General features: G+C 35.2%; 1 protein-coding gene across 4 annotated transcripts in view; it reads right to left on the reverse strand.

Annotated features, from left to right (window-relative positions):
• LRP1B (LDL receptor related protein 1B) overlaps positions 1-20,624 on the reverse strand; it is a 1,898,953-nt gene that overhangs the window by 1,194,403 nt on the left and 683,926 nt on the right. For all 4 annotated transcript variants that reach the window (XM_040474969.1, XM_040474970.1, XM_040474968.1 and 1 more), the window contains exon 3: positions 15,563-15,700. In XM_040474969.1, coding sequence (XP_040330903.1) covers positions 15,563-15,700 — 138 coding nt within the window. The remainder of the gene's footprint in view (positions 1-15,562; positions 15,701-20,624) is intronic.

Genomic DNA, 20,624 nt, shown 5'->3' on the forward strand with positions numbered 1-20,624 from the left:
CAAATATTTATATAATAGGTAAATAAAAGATTGAAGAAATGAACCATATTTCTGAAGACTGATTGTATAAAGAACATTAACTAGCATAAATACAGAATTACAAAGAAAACATACTTCTGAAACACTGAAGGCCAAAAAGAAAGCTATCTGAGGTAATACCCTACCCATGACACAGTCTTTGGGCATGCCTGTGAATTAAAAAAAAAAAATATTTTCATATGTCTTTCTTTTATACTCCTTTCTTTTGGAAGACATGATACTTCCTTCTCTACATCCGATTAAGTTCCTTGCAATTTAAAATGCAGTTATCTAACTACAAAAGTGATATAAGAATATTGGAGCAAAGAATTCTTTGCAGTCATACAAAATAGTTGACACTGAGTCAGTTTTGGAGATTATTCTCTATCAAACTGTTTTTTTTTTTTCCTTTACCTAGTTCAGGTTCATCTACCACATGCAGACCATATAAACATTTAATGTTCATTTTATACCATTTTTCTGCCCTTTGACAATTAAATTCACTGGAATTTCATAGTCTCCAAGACCAATACATCAGGTTTCAAATCCGTTTTAATAAGTTTGTGTAAATCAGTTTTTCCCCACAAAGCCTTCTCTCAGACATATGACACTTTGTCTTATTTGCTAAATCATCCATCCATAAATATTTCTTTTATAGCTCCTTCCATTGTAGTCTATTCTAACCATTATGATCGCAATAATGGCACCTACTCTGCCCTATATTACTAAATTAGATTTCCACATATGTACTATTAAGATAATAATTTATTTATAACTACCTAAAGTGGAGCGTTTATTTGATCTTTAAACACATTAGTTCAAATACAGCTTCATACCTAATCTTAGTTCATATATATTCTCCTCCCATTACACAATAAGAGCAGGGGGAAACACTCCATTGTTCCCTTCAATTTTTCAAGTAAAACTGGCCTTAACATATCAAACAGATTTAAGTTTTTGTTCTGTGCCTTGTTTACTGGTGACCAGTTTTCCAAAGCCAAGTATATATAAATACATCTGCATGTATTATATATATCTCTATATAAATACATATATGTATTTTCATATCATTTGTTCAATTGAAAAATAAGCAAACATAATTCAAAAAATTATGTTTTAGTGACCATTACAATCATAAAATATGACCCTAAACATCCACAGCAGTTTGTGCCTATGATGCAACTATATATTGTAATTTCTTTCTAAAGACTTAAGAAACTTGTCTGACACAATTTTCCAGTGTTAATTTAGACTGGAATAGAGGTAAATAACAAGCTGTACTGACAAGATAGTGAGTGAACAACCTTTCCATGACCTCATGAAGGTAATTGGACGATCCTTTAATATTCTACGTTAGTAAACTTACACTGAAAACCTTTGGGCATTTCTTGTTTATATTAATATTGGTCCTTTGTAGATATGTAGTACCTTGGTTGCATGCAGTAAAACATCAAAAAAGTTGCGCCACTCAAGTCACTGAACTAAGTGCTAATTGCCTCTTCAAAAGAATTATTATATATTCCAGGGGTACCTGAATAGCAAAAAATCATTATAATTTAGTATATTAGAAATATTTATATTTGCTCCGGGAAATATTTCTCACAGAAACTGTTACACATCCAAAATAAAAATAAAATGTCACTTGAAAATAGAAAAAGCTATTGAAGAAAAAAAAGGGAAATATACATTGGCGAACTAAATCAACTTTAGGAGAAAAACCCAACAATCAAATAGAAAAAAAAAAAAAAACTTTAGATTTCAACACAGATAGTTAGCCAAGAAACAAATAAAAACAGTCTTTGACAATAATAAAGGATGTCTCTGTATCTGGATTTTTTTAAAGAGAGCAATTTCTTTCTTTCATAGTAATCATTTCCATTTGAGCAAGGAGTATAATAATACAAAAGCAATTTAAAAATCCAATCTATGGTTTTATATGTGTGCCTCAAGTTATTTTTTCTTCTGATTTTAGGTGCCCTGAAATCCAGTACAACGTATAAACTAGAAATACAGTAATTCCAGTTTGTCAGATATTGCTGACTGCAATTCTCTAACATTTGTTTCAACCCCAGATTCGTAAAAGACAGGAACTGTTAATACCAGAGTAGCCACACTGTCCTGGCTAGCTAACCCACACAGATATTCCTGACACAGAGTGGCTAGATGGAAGAGGCTTTTAGTTTCATTCCAAGAAGTTCTTTACCTCCTCACTTTCCCATTCAAAAGGAAAGCACACCATCACACTGATGTGGATTTACCCATTTTTATAATGAAGAGGAAAGGCTTAGTGAGCTATATGCAGAAGGAATTTGGTACAATCACCAAGATTATCCATTCTGACTTTGATCCCTCTCAGTATGTAGAATTCTTCATCTTGTTCTTCTTTTAGCAGTCAGAAATTTAATTTTAGAACTGTAATGGTATCAAGTGATACTATGCTATATTCATACTCCATTTCTCTTCTCTTCTCTTTCCTCTCTCTCTCTCTCTCTCTCTCTCTATATATATATATATATATACACACACACACACACACACACACATATTTTATATATATAAAACTATCCAATATGTTGTTTTTACTGTGAGATTTTATTACAATATGCTTCAGTGCCTGCATCATGCCCACTTACTTTCTAGGACCATGTGGTAAAAGTTGCTTTCCTAATTTGGGTCTCACAGATATGAAGTTATTTGGGTATAGAAAATGGCAGAAGTAATCACCTAATGGGATTTGGAATTGAAGAAAGAAAGAAAGAAAGAAAGAAAGAAAGAAAGAAAGAAAGAAAGAAAGAAAGAAAGAGAGAGAGAGAGAGAGAGAGAGAGAGAGAGAGAAAGAAAGAAAGAAAGAAAGAAAGAAAGAAAGAAAGAAAGAAAGAAAAGAAGGAAGGAAGGAAGGAAGGAAGGAAGGAAGGAAGGAAGGAAGGAAGAAAAGACGGACAGACATGTTGGTGGGGGGGGAGGGAGGGAAGGAAGGAAGTTAAAGGATCCTTCAAAATAAAATAGAAACCAATAGCAATAAAATATTTGGGACATAGTTATTTGGTTGGAAACAATTGACAGGGGAGCAAAACAAAACATAAAAAAGACAGGAAATTTACCATTGGAGAGGGAATAAGATAAAGTAACAACATGATTTGGCAATCTCAAAATATTAAATAAAACAACATTTATACATGATGACAAACCACATAGTAAAAATAAATTATTGGGGCGCCTGGGTGGCTCAGTTGGTTAAGCGTCCGACTTCGGCTCATGTCATGATCTTATGGTTCATGAGTTCCAGCCCTGCATTGAGCTCTGTGATGACAGCTCAGACTCTGGAGCCTGCTTCGGATTCTGTGCCTCCCTCTCTCTCTCTGTCCCTGCCCTGCAAACACTCTGTCTCTGTCTCTCAAAAAGTGAATAAATGTAAAAAAAAAAAAAAAAAAAGTATGAAATAGGATTGGCTGACCACAGAAGTGAAATAATAGTAAAGCTTTTGAAATACTGATAAGTTTTTTTTAAGAATCTCAGGTTTAAGCCCAAATTTGAACGAATAAAAGTGCAAAGTAAATGCTGAAAAAGTATGAGATATGACAAGAGTGAAGGTAGCAATAGGAGAAGGAAAGAAATGGGAAGAAAAGGGAAGCAAAAAATAAAAATGGGAAGGAGAGCAGAGGATAGAGGATCTTTCTCTTGTAAACCAAATTTATCTGGGTTTTCTCAGGCAGCAGCCAGCACTTACTGGCTCCCTAGTAACTATGCTGTATGGACATCATGCCTAGAATTTTGGGAACTCTTTGCTACAGCGCAACCTGACCTTTCTCTTACATTTCCCAAGGTGTACTGAATATTTTTATTAATTTATACAATTTTATACCTGGAGGGAGTCTTAGTAATATGGTCTGAACATCTCGTTCCACAGGTTTTCAAAACTACAAAGCCAGTCAATGACCAGCTCTCTGTCCTTTAGAATCTTCCCATAAAATTTCATCAAACATAATGCAACTGTAACACCTATCTGGTGAGGAGTCAATTATCTGATTGCTCTATTAAAGCACATATAGCATCAACTTCTAGTTGCTACCATATATCCATTATCCTTTTCTTCCAAGTCTGATTTTATTAAGGCAGTGTTTGTACAACTGAAAAACTGCATCTCTCAGCCTTTCATCCAAATAAGGGTGGTTGTGTGTTAAAATTCTGGCCAATGGCACAAAGATAGAAATTAGGGTCTTAGGCTTCTGTAAAGTCCCTTGTGAAGGAGTTTGTCTTGCTTGGTAGGGATATTTTATCCTTCTTTCCTTTTCCTGGAACACAGATGTGATATTTAGAGTTTCAGTGGCCATCTATGGCCATTAGCCTACCTTGAGGGTGGAAGGCAAGTGAGAAGGATGGCAGAACAGAAATACAAGAACCTAGAACACACATCATGAGATCGCCTCACCTGCCATGGAACATGTATTTATCTCTGGACATTTTTTTCATGAGAGAAAACTTCTATCTTTTTTTTCAGCCTTTTAAAGATCTCTATTATTCATAGCCAAAGACAATTCCTAACTGATGCAACATTAGCGAACAAGGCAATGTTAAGGTGTAAGAAAACATGTAAAGAAGAATCATAGGAGTTAGAGGCTCTGACAGTCAATTATAGTGAATACTAGTCACTTAAACTGTATCTCTCTTAGTTGGTAGGAGCAGAGTATAAGTATAGATGTTGAAAATTTGAAACTATCTGGAGAGGTGCGGGAAAAACATGATTAACCTACAGAAAAATGTTGAGGGAAAAGACTAAAAATTGAGAAGGCATGGAGAAATTTGTAACACGATATGCAAGCATTGCTCAGAGTACAAATGGCTAAGCATTGACTGTGTTACTAAAAATGGCTGTTAGAATTTCTCTCCCTGGAGGCCTTCCAAATTGGGTAGATAGCAATCTGCCTAGGCAAGTTTGGGTTCAGTCCAGCCTAAAGGCAGATGAATGGACTGGATGACCTCTGAAAATCCCTTCTGGCCCTATTATCCTACAGTTCTGTTTCATACTGAGAGAAAGTTATTGCTGCCTCTCTATTTGTAGTTATAGTCATACAGGAGACCTTTGCTTCCCTCTGCATATTGCAGACATCTCTAGGAAATAAGGAGAAACAAAATGTAAAGAAGCAAATCACTTTAAGCAAAGTGCAGGAGTGAATCTTCCTGACAAAGAACACATTGTTTGTTTGAGGCCAGTAATTCTAGCATAGTGTGTAGTATGCTTTACCCTGTGAGTTACTCTACATGAGCCCCATGCACTTTCCCACTTAATCACTGTTTCCTGTGCCTTTGTCTGCCCTGCCCACTTGACTCAGTCCTTGCAGTGGAGTGACCGAGGTAGAAGTTAAATGCAAACTTCTTTAGGTGTTTCCAATCTATTAGGGGTAGAAGATGCATACATAGAAAGAAAAAGGATGAATTACACCAAGGCACATTTGCAATGAAAAATTCACCTCAGAAGATAATTAATACTGTGTTAGGCAAAATGCCTAGGCTTTGACCCTCTAAACATGCTTCTCCCAGTTCTGCATACTTTGTTTTGCATAATGAGTTTAAATGGGTAGGGTAAAAACCTGACTTACTGAAAAGGAATTGGAACTCATTTTTAAGTACGACATAGCACTCATAGTGAGAACTTGACTGGAAGCATCGCCTAATCCTGATTTTGGAAAGAAGAGAAAATGAACCAAAATACAGGTGAACAGCATGATCATATGTATGCTTAAATTCCCTGAAATAAACCATTCATCTAGATATCCGGTAGACATAGGCTAGGAAAATCTAATAGAATACTTAGACACAAATATTTTTCTATATTTATTTAGATATCATAAATTGTATATTTTTTAGGTAATAAACACTTAGATATCCCATATAAACGGAAGAGCAATTTATACCTTTTAATATTTTCCCCAAACATCTTTGAAAATTCTTTTTTTTCTTTTAAATTTTTTTTTCAACGTTTATTTATTTTTGGGACAGAGAGAGACAGAGCATGAACGGGGGAGGGGCAGAGAGGGAGACACAGAATCGGAAACAGGCTCCAGGCTCTGAGCCATCAGCCCAGAGCCTGACGCGGGGCTCGAACTCACGGACCGCGAGATCGTGACCTGGCTGAAGTCGGACGCTTAACCGACTGCGCCACCCAGGCGCCCCGAAAATTCTTAATATTTAATTGACTTCATTAAAAATTACACAATTCAGTTTCTTAGTGCTTCTACTGAGAATATTGGATAGTTTCCTGAGACACTTATTGAGCTGCATAGATTTTTCTCTTGGCACTCTTAGTTTTGAACCTGTAGACTGAATGAGAACATGCCACACATTTCTGCTAATGGAACTCTAAAGTGCTCTTTGGGTTTGCCCTTCCCATTCTCGAACTTTTTATCTGATGCTCAAGCACTGGCTCATGGTCACACTGACCTAATTCAGAAGATGCTCTGAGAGCACAGTGATCTCACTTCGGTTGGCATCCTGTGGTTTCCACAACCACAGTGGGTTTTCTGGACTGGTTCTACAATCCTATTTAGCATACAGCATTCGCTTGCCGGTTCCGTGCTTTCTCTAAGTCACAAACCTAATGCAGAGCTAGAATGCAAATTCTCATCTAATAGAAATAAATCTAGGTTGTGTGTTTTTCCTCAAAAATTAATCTTTAATGTGTTTCTTGTGTCTAAACAAAAATATGCAAGTATATGTGGAAAGCTTTGGAAAAACTTCAAATATACATGCACTTTTCTCTGTCTCCACATTTGTTTTTCAAAACAAATCAGTGCTTGATTTGATTGTGAAGGCATTGATTATGGAAAGTTCAGAAGTCACCAGTCTGACAGCTATCTTGTTTTTCTAAATAGTATTTAATATATTGATATATACAGTTATGATGATATTAATATACATGTGATTCAATGGAATATCACTGTATAAGTGATAACCGTGGATCAGAGAAAAAGCAGTAGAAACAGATTTTTCTGCCATTTTGGACTAGAAATTCAGAACTAGAAACATTGGCTGTTGGGTTTTGCCTTCAAAATTTAAACAGTCTCTATTGAATGATTTTGAGAAGTCTCATTTTTCCTTCTAGATTCCATTATGGTTGATTCCTAAAGTTTAACTTCCTACTGTAACAAATGTAAATCTACTTCAAGGGGTTAAAATGAACTTCTCCATTTCTTTCTACATCCCTCATCAAATCAAAGCACTAAATTTTTCTCAAGGGATGAAGCTAATAGTCAGATAGAGACATACAATTCTGCAAACTTGTTACATAGTTTTTCAGCCTGTTGTTCACTCAGCACATTTTTTCCCTACTCAACCAATTAATAAAACTGACAGGGAACATATAGTTAGCTCAAAGTGTTTTTCAGTTGATTTTCTACAAGCCATCTTATGGCTTTAAGAATGGGTCAGAAAGGATGCTGAAGCATAACGATTTTGTGCATTTCTGAGTTGGTATGTTAAGGCTCACTAATCAAAATTGGAGAATGAGAACTCAAGGTCCCAGTGTTTAAACTCTGCTCTCACACTGCTTTTCTGTGTGACTCCTGGGGATGCCAGTCAACCTCAGCCACCTGCTTTAATTCCTTATTTTTAAAGTATAAAGCTGCTTGTGTCAAAAACTAAAAAGTGAATTATGGGAGATTTGGCCTCCCGTTTGAGGTTTGGTGCAGAGCTGAGTGACAGTTTGTTATATACTTTTGAGTAATATTGAAACAGTCTTATATGTCCCAAAGTTAAGATACAAGAGGGCAAAACTTAGATATAAACTAAGTTGGTAGTTTAGTAGCTTCTTAAAGATAGGATTCTGGTTGCTTAAAATACTAAATACATGTTCCAAATTCCTAACTTTCATCTGAAAAGGAGTTCACTTCATATGGTTCCCCTGTCATTTATTTTGCCTTTTAGTTACATGAAAGTGATACATTAAAGAGTAACACTTAACATGCCTTGTTTTGGGAGCTGATCAATGTAGCAAATATGACCCTTTAGCTCAAAGTTTTATGATTGTAATAATGTACATATTAACCTTCTAAGAATAAATCACAGAACCTGCTACATATATGCAACAGTTCTAATCTTCTTATGCTTAATAGTAAAATATCATACAATACCTGTATAATACTGAGAATACATCCTAGAATCATTTTCCACTCTCTTCCTCTCTATAGTTTTATTCAATGCATTTTAAGTAGGTCATACTGTATCCTTATTCTAATGTAACCCCTCCAGGTCTAACACCAAGAACTTTTTTTTTTTTAAAGCTTCAAACGCATCCCTCACCACTCAGAACCCTCTGCATGAAACTTATCAAAGAACTTTAAGGTTCTCTGGAGTGTACAATGTTTTCTTATGCACTTGTGTCACTTTACATATAGTTCTTGACTTTTGAAGTGTTCTTCCTTCCCTCATTTGCCTATCAAACTCCTAGAGTGAGATGCAGGTCAACCATCAGCTATCTCAGGGGAATTTTCTTGCATCACCTCAAGTAGAATTAGATGCTCTTTGTTTTATTCTTCCTTATCAATTTTTACATACCTCCATTACGACATGTGAATTCCACGAAGGCAGAAAATATGATTTTCTACATCTTCAGTGCTTAGGTAAGTGTTTAGAATGATGTCTGTGCTCAAGAAAAAGTTTACTGAAGTGAATTAATGAATTAAATATAGGGAAAACCTTACTGTGCTTATTTTGGCACTTTTAAAAAGTTCATTTTGGCCTCATACTCATTATTATTTCTTACAAACTATTCTTTGTTTTCCATCATATCAGGAAGAGAACTGTGAGGGAGAAATCCAGATAGATGAGTCCCAGTGTCCATGAATATTCATATAAATTAACAATCCCAAAATTGGTAGAATTATTAACAAGTCTCTTCTGTTGGGGAGTGATTACTGGTGGTAGACTTGGTAAAGGTGAGTTCTCTGGCTTTTTTTTTTTTTTTTGTGGTTTTGCACAGCCCTTCTATGTAAGAGGTTGGCATGTCTCAGTAACAGGCATAACAGGAGTTGTTTCCAACTAAGTAGTAAATCTCTATACCAAAGCAATTGCTACTTCTCCTACAGATGTTAAGCTAACAAACAGAATAAATAATCTAGTAGAGTGTATGTTGCGGATATGTGGTTTTGACTTGCATCTATTTAAAACCAAAATCAACTGGAAATAGAGTATAATTCAGCAGCAATTAAAAGTCCATAATGTGCCAGGATTCTTGCCACAAAAAAAGACTATATCAGATAATTTGGATGGTAAGTTAGTTTTAAACCACCATCTATCAAGAAGAAAGATATAGATTCTGAGATGATGTTTTAATAAAGAATATCTTTAAGACAGATCCTTCTTGTTCAATCATTTTTAAGCTATTAGTATGCTTATCTGACATTTTTAATTTTTCAAAATCTTGTTTGCAGTTATTCTTTTTTTTTAAAAAATAATTTTTTTAACCTTTATTTATGTTTTGAGACAGAGAGAGAGCATGAAAGGGGGAGGGTCACAGAGAGAGGGAGACACAGAATCTGAAACAGGCTCCAGGCTCTGAGCCATCAGCCCAGAGCCCGATGCGGGGCTCGAACTCACGGACCCCGAGATGTGACCTGAGCCGAAGTCGGAGGCTCAACCGATTGAGCCACCCAGGCGCCCCTGAAGTTATTCTTAAAAATAAGTCTGTTTGAGGCCAGAGAACACGAATTAATATTAACACTAATCAAAGATGGAAATCCACTACAAAAAGATTCACTTCGAGCAAACAATAAACTACTTTAGATTATCCGTCCACATTCTGAGCTATGATATAGAGGCAAATTAGTCATATTTTTCCCACAGGTAGTCATTCAGCTAGTTAGCTGTCGGTAGAAGTCGACTTATTCAAACAACCAGTAGAAATTTGGACTCCAAGTCTCTTGAGCAGGATTAGTTAAGCAATCACTTCGAATAAATCAGTGTTAAGAAGTCAGATATCTGTACAACAATCTATTTCTAATTAAACAGAATTTATAAAACTAAGACTGAAAATGAATATACATTTATATATATATACATATAAAATACACATACATATATACACATACATATATTTAGAATTGTCTTCAAGTATACCATCCTAATTTTCATACAGATGTCATTTGTCAATACAGACAATATCTATAATGGCTTTACAAAAGGATGATACACTTGTAGAAGTCCTACACTTGCTAAGAATTATTGCTGTTTCTAAAACACATTAATTTGGCCCTGAAATCAACCAGTGGTAAGGCTCATAGCCTTTCACTAAACTAACTCAATTACTGAAACTAATTGCTTAGAAAATGCTAACACTTGAAAAAGATTTGAGACTACCTGATCACCTTAGCACAACTCAAGACAAAGAAAAGAATACAGCAGGATCTATTTTTAAGTTGCACAAACTTTCACAATCAAAAGTGGTCTGAGCACACAAACCCTGTTCCTCCTGGGTAATTACAGCTGTTTGTTTTCTAGCTCTTAGCTCATCAATGTTTCAAGTGAGTTGAAAACACACTGGTGAAGTTTCCCTCCATGTGCCTTAAGCTTTATGTTGCTGACAGATGTACTTCCTCTAACATTGCTTGCAATTGTACCTCTCCTCTGTACCTTTGCTTTTAGATTCTGCATGCCGAAATTCCCTTCTCTAGTATGATAGGCCCATTTAATTTAGAAAAGAGATTGGAAATATTTTTCAGTGGGAACTTTTAAAATGGGAATAGGTAGGGGCGCCTGAGTGGCGCAGTCGGTTAAGCGTCCGACTTCAGCCAGGTCACGATCTCGCGGTCCGTGAGTTCGAGCCCCGTGTCGGGCTCTGGGCTGGTGGCTCAGAGCCTGGAGCCTGTTTCCGATTCTGTGTCTCCCTCTCTCTCTGCCCCTCCCCCATTCATGCTCTGTCTCTGTCCCAAAAATAAATAAACGTTGAAAAAAAAATAAAAAAAAAAATAAAATGGGAATAGGTAAGATTCACTGACACAATAAAGTGTAAGTAAAAACAACAATGAAGTGCTCCAAATTTATTTGCCTTCTTCCTCAGCTTCAGCAACCTCTTTCTTTCCTTCCTTCTGGGTACAAGTTAATCCTGGGTCCATCTGAAACCAGTGTTGTAATGTCTAACCAAACATCACCCAAGATCAAACATTTCTTTTCTTGAAGAATGAAAAATATAATCCTGAACATTTGAGCTAAGAATTCTTAACATTTTTAACTAAATTTATTACACTTAATTTTGTCAAATCTATTAATGACACCTAATTAATTGATCTGGATTAATTTCTGAATAATTAGAATATATGAGATTTAAGTGTTATGGATTACTAATTTTCCTGTGGTGACTCATTACAGATAATAAGATTTTCAATTTACCTCAGTCCATTTTGAGAAGGCTCTAATTTGTAAATTACTTTCAGGGTTTTTAAGTACTTTCTCCTAAGATTTTTAAGAATAGTAATATAAAAGAAAAAGCTGTGTAAATTTTTAAATATAAAGTAGTATTAGTATCCAAAAGGTGTTCGAATAAATACATTAGAATTATGGAATCCAAAATAAATACATTAGAATAGATTGTGGGTGGAGAAAATTATAATTCCACATATTAAGAAAATTCTATTCTAACTGGCAAGTAAAAAAAATGGAATGTTAAGAATTCTGAATATGCATTATTTAAGGAGTTGGGCGATATACAAGAGAATCTTATTCTTCCTTAAGCTTCATATCAAATACACTAAGTGAATATATTATACATTCAGAATTATGTAGGAACAGGTTCAGAATAGAAGAGAGAAATAAAAAAAAGAACAGTATGTGTTTATGTGTGCATATTTGTATGTTTGGGTGGTGAGCTTTTCAGATGTCAGCGGGTTCCATTCCCTAATCAGTTTTAGTAAACTCCTCACACACTTTATCTTCTCAAATTTAAAAGGACATTGGGATGTTTGCTGGAAAACAATCACATAGATTACATAATCACGTTTTATTGAGACACAGAAGACAGAATCTCTTTTTGCAGGAACAGGAAGAGTTCCCATATTCTTTGAATCGTGTAAAAGCAGATAGTGTCACAGAAACTGTTGTTCCCTTGTACGTTGAAATGTTTGGTCATTTTGCACTGCAAATGCACTCTAACTAGGACTGTGAACAAAAAGAGGGCCTCTCCTGTGCATGGCCACTTGAAATATTAACATAACATACCTTAAGATTGTCAAATTTTAAAATAGCATTTTGATATAGTTCAATCTGATATCTATTAGTTGAATTTGTTCCCTTCTGTGCATGGTTTTGGGATTTTTGTGGAAGTATCCTGTACTGAGAAAGCTTATACTGTATAGAATGTGTTTTTATTCCTCATGCAATTTAGATATAGTGATATTATTACCAATATGAAATACTATGTAGGAAGAGATGAAATTCTCTAAAATTCGATGTGGTGATTTTGAGCACTCTCATTGTAAAAGTTTTACAAGCACATTCCTATATATAAATACACCCATATAAAAATCCATATTTCTTTCTTCAAATGAAGCTAAATTATGGAGATTAAAATACCAGTGTTATAGAAAATCATTAATAATAGATATCTTTTCATTACCCTCACCAGGAAGAAATTGATTTTTTTCTAGGAAACATTCAGAAAACAACTCGGTTGATACAAAACCATTTCCAAGACCAGAACATCACCTCCAAATTGTTAAACTTTTCCCCTTATTAATTTTCATAAAGGATACAAATATACCACCGAGTGTGTTTTGGATCCTTTATTAGACAAAAAAAGACATACCCATCTTTGATTCATGTCTTTGGCTTCATGTATAAATAATTAATTTAGAGTATGTGCTTAGAACACAACAAAAAGAGAAATGGAATTAGAGGGAGAAAGTGATTTGGGCAAAACTGTTCTGCAAAAGAAAAGCATCTCTAAAAATCAATGCCATGTTTGAATTAATCTGGTTTCTTCTTTATTATGTGTCTATAGATGAGAAAGTTCTTCAGAAACTTGACAGTCTGATGCCTAATTAACTCATCAGAAAACAATTTTTCATTGGTTGTGACTTAAAATTAGGAGAAAGGTTGAAGATACACCCTTTAGTAAGGTAAATAGCAAGCATAAATCCACTTACACTTCTTGCTATTTCTAAGTCCAACTCATGTCACAACAAACTACTTAGGCATTATAAAACACCTTTTTTCTGGTGAAATCCAGAAATATTCAAAAGGCCAAAATTGTACAATCAGCCTCCTACTGACAAAATGAAAAAGAAAATTATCACTAATGACAAAGATGTAAAAGTTGAAACTGTTAGAGACCTGTATTAGAACAGAAACGACTGAAACATAAACAGTTATATACTCTAAATGTCTCAGTCTAAAGTACACATTCAGCTTTTTCAAAGATCAGAATAAATTTAATACTGTTTTTATTCCAATACTTTGTATTTACTTGAATCCCCTGTTTTACTATTAACATATTCCTTATAAAGTTGTGCTTTGGAGCACAATTCTAAATTTTATTAGAGAATTCAGAAATATTTTCATGTGATTCACAGCACTGAGATATGTTTGAGATATTCCAATTTGTGACCACTTCTGTGGAAGGATCTGGCAATGTGTTGATTTCGCTCTTTTAGAAGCTTAGTCACACATGCCTATCTGAAAGTGTTTTTTTTTTTTCATGTAATAGGAAGCCTGAATTACAACTGAAGTGGATAGAATTAAGCTATAGAAAATATAATTAATTTCTGAAAAGAAAATTAAACTCTTTGACTCCTATCATCTTATAATTCCATACTTTACTTTTCCTGCTAATATTCTTTTTAATATCCAATTATACAAAAATAATACATGTCACAAAGTCTTTAAATTAAAAAAGTTTCTTCTTAATTACTGTTACACATGTGTTCATAACTAAAACTAACAATCTTCTGGCTCTTTCTATGACCCTGTCAGAATTCAGGCTACGAAATGAAACTCAGCCAAGGAAGGAAGACCTTTAACTTCTTAATATGAATCTGTCCACAGAGCCAGAGTAATTCCCTCTTTGGATGATAGAAAGATCTAGTGACTCAGTTCATCTGTGGTCTCTCAACATTCTCACCGATGTTAGAACTGGTCCTTAGAAAGGACTACCTTTCTAAGATTTACTCTTGTTTCCAGTGTATCTCTCCATCTCTGGTATTAAATCCAGTTCCTTCATTCAGTTCAGCAGTAGGAGACTGGAAACCAGTCTTCAGACAAGTTTTGTTTGGCCTGTACATTGCTGACTACACAATGTTTTAAAAAGCAGTAGCTGACTTTGAACAATTTGCTTACATATAGTTATAGAGTGCCTCCTGCAAAACTGGGACTTTTGGTGACCTAGATCGTTTTTGCACATGGCAAAAATTAGTTTGTGTGACTCTGGTCAGAGATCAGACATGCATCTCCAGATTTCTACAGCTCCTTCTATGCCTTATTGTCTTACTGACCTCTACACGAAGGACAAGTTACTTACCCTTTGGCATCTTAGCTTCAATGCATATCCTTTTTGTTATGCTCAGCTAGTAGAAATCTGAGAAATGTCTGATTCAGTGGTTTCTTTCCTGGCTTCACCTTGGACCCAAATTTACTTGACTGATATCTCAATTCTGTTTCCAGATTTGGGTCCTTACCTTAATCCTCAAGTTTTTCTTTTTCTTTTTTTTTTTTTTTTCCCACATTTCATTTCCCCTACCAGTTTTATGAGAATGTGCCAGTTCTGATTAACTTTTTGTTAACTTTGAGATCTTAATTATTTCTTCATCCCATCATTAATATAGAAGTAAAACTATGACTGCTCTAGAACATAGATATTGATTTCTTTAAAAAAGAAAGAATTGGGGCGCCTGGGTGGCTCAGTTGGTTAAGCGTCTGACTTTGGCTCAGGTCATGATCTCATGGTTTGTGAGTTTGAGCCCCTCTTCGGGCTCTGTGCTGACAGCTCAGAGCCTGGAGCCTGATTTGGATTCTGTGTCTCCTTCTCTCTCTGCCCCTTCCTGACTTGTGCTCTGTCTCTGTCTCTCAAAAACAAATAAATGTAAAAAATTTTTCTTTAAGAAAAAAAAAAGAAAGAATATTACAAGAAAGTGTGTATAACTTCATGGAGGTAATATTAAGGAAAAATTCCCATAAACACATCATACTGAAATATTTAGTTATAGAAATTTTACTTGAAATACTCTTTGTTTAAGCAAATGTTCAAAGAAATAAGCTTATGACACTATGTGACAAAGACTTATTTGTCTTTTGCTCAAAAGTACTGTTTCCTATGAAATCTGTAATTGTTTCAGAGTCCAACTTCAAAGCCCAAATGTATTTCTTCTTCTAATGGCATTTTTAAATAAAGCACAACAGTTGCAGGGTAGAAATGCATATTGTGTCTGGCAATATAATTCTTCCTTTCTCAATAACTGATACGGGTATGGGTGAAAGGAAAGGCAGGGCATAGGTTCTCTTTTAACTTTCATTAAACCATGAAAAATTGAATATTGTGGTTGCATCATTCCACAGACGGACTCACCCTGACACTGCAGCCCTTCATCATACCCATCTGAGCAGTCCAAGACACCATTGCATAGTCGGGATAAATGAATGCATTTGTTGGCACCAAGGCAAGCGATGTGATTCAAGGGGCACTTGATATCTACTTCTTCGGGACCTGAAAAAAAGGCAAAAATGGGTTAGCTTGGCGCCAATAGTAAAACTATTAAGCACAAGAAATTATTTACTTGGGGGCGCCTGGGTGGCTCAGTCACTTAAATGACCCACTCTTGGTTTGGGCTCATGGTTCGTGGTTTCGAGTCCCTCATCCAGCTCTGCACTGACAGTATAGAGCCTGCTTGGTACCCTCTCTCCCCTCTTTCTCTGACCTTCCCCTGCTCATGCCCTCTCTCAAAAATTAATATTGAAAATGAAATTATTACCCTTAATTTACAAAACTATAGTAAATACTAAGAGAAGGCAGCTCTGACTCTCAGAGACACCAACATCAGCCCATGTGATTAAACACCTAATTCTTCAAATTGCATAGGATAGAAAATTATCTTTCATAATGCATTGAAGACACAGATTTTCTTTTCAACCTTAAAATGGCATAGATTTAAAGTCTGAGAGTTCGTTTGAGTCACTGATCTATCTCTTATCTTGAGATTAAGTGGCCAAGGTACTTAAACCCTGTAAGTCTCAATTTCCTTAACTATGAAATATGGACAATGGCAACTCCTTGGCAGAGCTCTTGTTATAATCAAATCAGGTAACATGAACAAAAATATCTTAGTGGAATTTAATAAAGTTGTGTCAATCCAAAAAATACTTCATTTTAATCTGTTCTCTATGAAGAACCCCTAGTTATGTGCTTATTTATATATGGGTTCTTTTGTTTAAAAAATATTTACTGAGCAGTTATAATACAGTAGAATTTACTAAGGAGTGGAAAAGGCTATCATAAACAGTTTACTCATTGATTTCCCCTACTGATGATAAGAGTACATTATATGATCACCCTTTGTGTTTTTAATACACTTGGGTAGGAATGTCAAGCCTTTCTCGAAGCTCACTAATTCCAAATCATCATCAAACATCCAAATAGCACACTGCTATATCTAAATTTCAGGTTGCTAATTCCCAAATCCTATCTAGACTTCTTCAATAGGCACTCTCCAAATTCCCCATGATGATTCTTAATCTTGCCCAGCTCCCCTAAATCCAGAGTACTGTCATACCATATGACTGCAATCATATGTTAAACTGACACTGATTATTACAACAGCCCAGATTCTACAGTCAGGCACACTTAGAATTTAATCACAGCTATGTTAATACCCATGGGATGCTAATTTATTAAATCAACTAAGCATTAGTTTTCTCACGTGCAAATAATACGATCACCTGAGTTTACCTTGTAGGCTTGTTATGAATGTCAAAAGTTATTGACAGCATAACACTGAGCTTTGTGAATTTTGTGAGATGCAGGCTCAGAATTGGAATTCAACATGTGTTATCATGTAAATAAATGCAGCAGAGTGGAGTTGTTAATAGACTCTGGAGCAGATTCTTGGTCCCATCACTTATAAATAAGAAGTTGAACAAATTATGTACCTTCTTTATGCTTCATCAGGTTGTTGTAGGGATTATATCCAAAGCTCTTAGCATTTTTCCTGGCAAACATTAACAAAGTGTTTGCTTTATCATAGTTAAGTAAAGAAGGTGAGTTGCCTTTTAGTAAACACTTCTATCTCATAACATCCTTTTTACACTGCAAGTCCCAAAAGGAAAAAAAAAAAAAAAAGGCTGTACTTGCCAAAAGTAAGATATGTTTCGGAATATCTTCTCAAAATGAATTATAGGTATATGTGATTTTGTTTGATGCTAAAATAGCTTTCAACCTTTTGCATGTGGGGGATGTAAATAAATTGTTATGATGTTGCTTCACTAGATGAAATATTGTCACTAAATGGTTTCCTTGTGTTTTTTCATTTGTATTTATACAATCAGTGCCATACAAAGCTATTAGTTTTGTCAAATACCTGTCACTTCAAAATACACAACTCCTCTTACTGTAACATGTCTCTGTAACTTGAATGGCAATATTTAAAAAAAATAAACATTTCCATATACACACACACACACACACACACGTATATATATATATATATATATATGTATATATATATATATATGCATACACACACATATATAATCAAAATAAAAATACACAAATTTAAGTCCAAACTTTATGAATAAAAGTAAAACTCTTCAGTGAGAGTTTCTAGTATTAAATCTTAAATTTATAAGCTTAACATATTCACTTTAAAAATAAACTTGAAAAATATAAATTCATTTTGAAAGGCTATAAATTTCTATGACCAACAACAGTCATAATGCAGTCCTTTTTAAAATTAATTGGCTGATTCTTAAATTTTTTTTTTCAACGTTTATTTATTTTTGGGACAGAGAGAGACAGAGCATGAACAGGGGAGGGGCAGAGAGAGAGGGAGACACAGAATCAGAAACAGGCTCCAGGCTCTGAGCCATCAGCCCAGAGCCCGACGCGGGGTTCGAACTCCCGGACCGCGAGATCGTGACCTGGCTGAAGTCGGACGCCAACCGACTGCGCCACCCAGGCGCCCCTTAATTGGCTGATTCTTAAAAGTTTTGAGAAAATGCATCTTTGCATGAATGTCACAGTAGTGTTTAGGCCAGATATATTTAGATCTCTCTGTAAAAATTCCAGAAATAGCCCACAGAAATAACACCTCAAACCTGGGAGACTTTAGAAATTTTATAGAGACTGAAGATGACTCAGTGGTTCTTATTAAAAGCAAGATTTTTAAAGTGATACATGATTTGGCTGTAATCAAAGTATGTTTTTCATTCTTAAAATTGTCAGGTAACAGATAAACAAGATAGAAGGAATGAAGTGCACATATGGTGTTCACAAGAGAGGATCTGCCACTTACAGATTTTGAGAAAACAGAAAAAGAGTTTGAATTTTTCAAAAGCAACATACAAAACTATTAGCTTCTTCCCAGTGGTAACATGCAGGGACCAAAAAAAAAAAAAAATGTTTGGAATAAAGAACGAGTTAAGTAGTTTCTTTATAGACTAGCCACCATAGTCTTCCTTGTCTTTAGCATACTCTTTTCTTAGCTTCTATCACTATTGAGTAACACTGGTAAGACAGCTGGTAAACGGATGGATTGTATCTTAACCAGTTCTTCCCAAATTGTCATATCAAAGCACATTAAAAAAATGATAACATTTGCGGGGCGCCTGGGTGGCGCAGTCGGTTAAGCGTCCGACTTCAACCAGGTCACGATCTCGCGGTCCCTGAGTTCGAGCCTGGCGTCAGGCTCTGGGCTGATGGCTCAGAGCCTGGAGCCTGTTTCCGATTCTGTGTCTCCCTCTCTCTCTGCCCCTCCCCCGTTCATGCTCTGTCTCTCTCTGTCCCAAAAATAAATAAACGTTGAAAAAAAAATTAAAAAAAAATGATAACATTTGCAAGTTACACAGAAGTAAATAGCAGAAATTTTCTGCAGACATCGCCCCAGGTCTTGGGAATTAACATCAAAATTGAGGGAATCAGTATTCCAAACCCCTTTGACTAATGCTGTGATACTCCAGTTGGAAAACTATACTAAAAATTCAGAATTTTGTTGTTGTCTTTCTAGAAGATGGGGCAGTTTAAGAAATAGCAATGTCTGCCTTAACTGAAATTATCCCAGAAACCAGGCAATACGGGTATTTAGTGTACTGCTGCTTTAGGGAATAATCCATCTTTGATTTCCAATTATCATTTGTGCAGTAGAGGTGTGTATATCCCATGAGGCTCCTTTAATCCATCTTTTAAATGAAGAAAAGACTCAACCTGATCACCACTTCTACGCACTGATCTGTGTCACAAGAAGAATGTGATAATAGAGACTACATGAATCCCTAAGAATATGTCAATGTTGCATTAAATATTTCATCTCACAAAACCTTACACATTCAAAACATTCCACAACCAGAAACCATAATCTGGATATAGCAAGGAGCAGGGTCGGAAGCTACCTGATATATCTGGAATTATCTCTTTAGTTACTAAATCATTAGGATTTGGTAGATCCGAGAGGACAGAGATGACGGGAGCATGTGAGGAATTTCAAAATAGTACAAACATGCTTCAAAATTTAAATGAGCATGGTAGTCTTAGAACATGACTGCAATGTTCAGTAACGCATATTCAGAACACTCCCAGTAATTTTAGGTGACCTGAACAAGGTAGCAGAACTTAAAATATAGCAATTAATTACAAGAAAGAAAGACTCTATCATTAGAAGGATTTAAAACATATAAACACGGGAAAACAGTTTTTATATTTTTAAATTTTTTATAAGCTTTACCCAATTAGTTGAAATAGGCTTCATTTTTCAAACTGAGCCTCATTTTACAAACAAGCCTTCTAGGATAATGCAAGGACAATGTGACTTGTCTGTATTGTTTTGAATGTTAAAATTATTTTTATATATAAACATGTTACTCTGTTCACTAAAAAAAAAAAATAGTGGTTAAAAAGATATTAAGCCTCACCAAATGTCTTTTTGGACTAAAGATAATTGTGAAAGCACATTTTGGGAAGGAATAGAAATTTTTCTTCTATAATGGCAGATACAGTCAGATATCTGCCCTTATCACTATATCATCATATCTTAGGACAAGCATCTACCCTCCTCCCAAAGTTAACCTCTCCACCTTATACTTTATCACTTCCCACTTTCTGAGTCCTACAAAGATTTGCCACTTAGCCGCATTTCCCATTTCTGTCTTTCCAATGGATCTAAATCCTCTGCCAATAACTCATTCAATTTTCTTAGCCTACACTCAAGAATAAGGTTAATTTTGCTGATTGAACATTCTTGCAAATGGCATCCTTTCTTTCCTATTTTTTTTTTTTTTTAGTTCTTAAACTTCTTCAAAATATACACTATGCCTGCATTATTCCCAATTTCTTCTCCCTCCAGCCTCCGCTCCCAACACCACTGGGCTGTTTTCCCCAAGGTCTCAGTGACCCCACTAACTGTGAAGTAGAGGCAAACAAGATC

This window comes from Herpailurus yagouaroundi, unplaced genomic scaffold, assembly GCF_014898765.1.
Source record: "Herpailurus yagouaroundi ecotype Mexico unplaced genomic scaffold, PumYag 140, whole genome shotgun sequence".
Classification (NCBI taxonomy): Eukaryota; Metazoa; Chordata; class Mammalia; order Carnivora; family Felidae; genus Herpailurus; species Herpailurus yagouaroundi.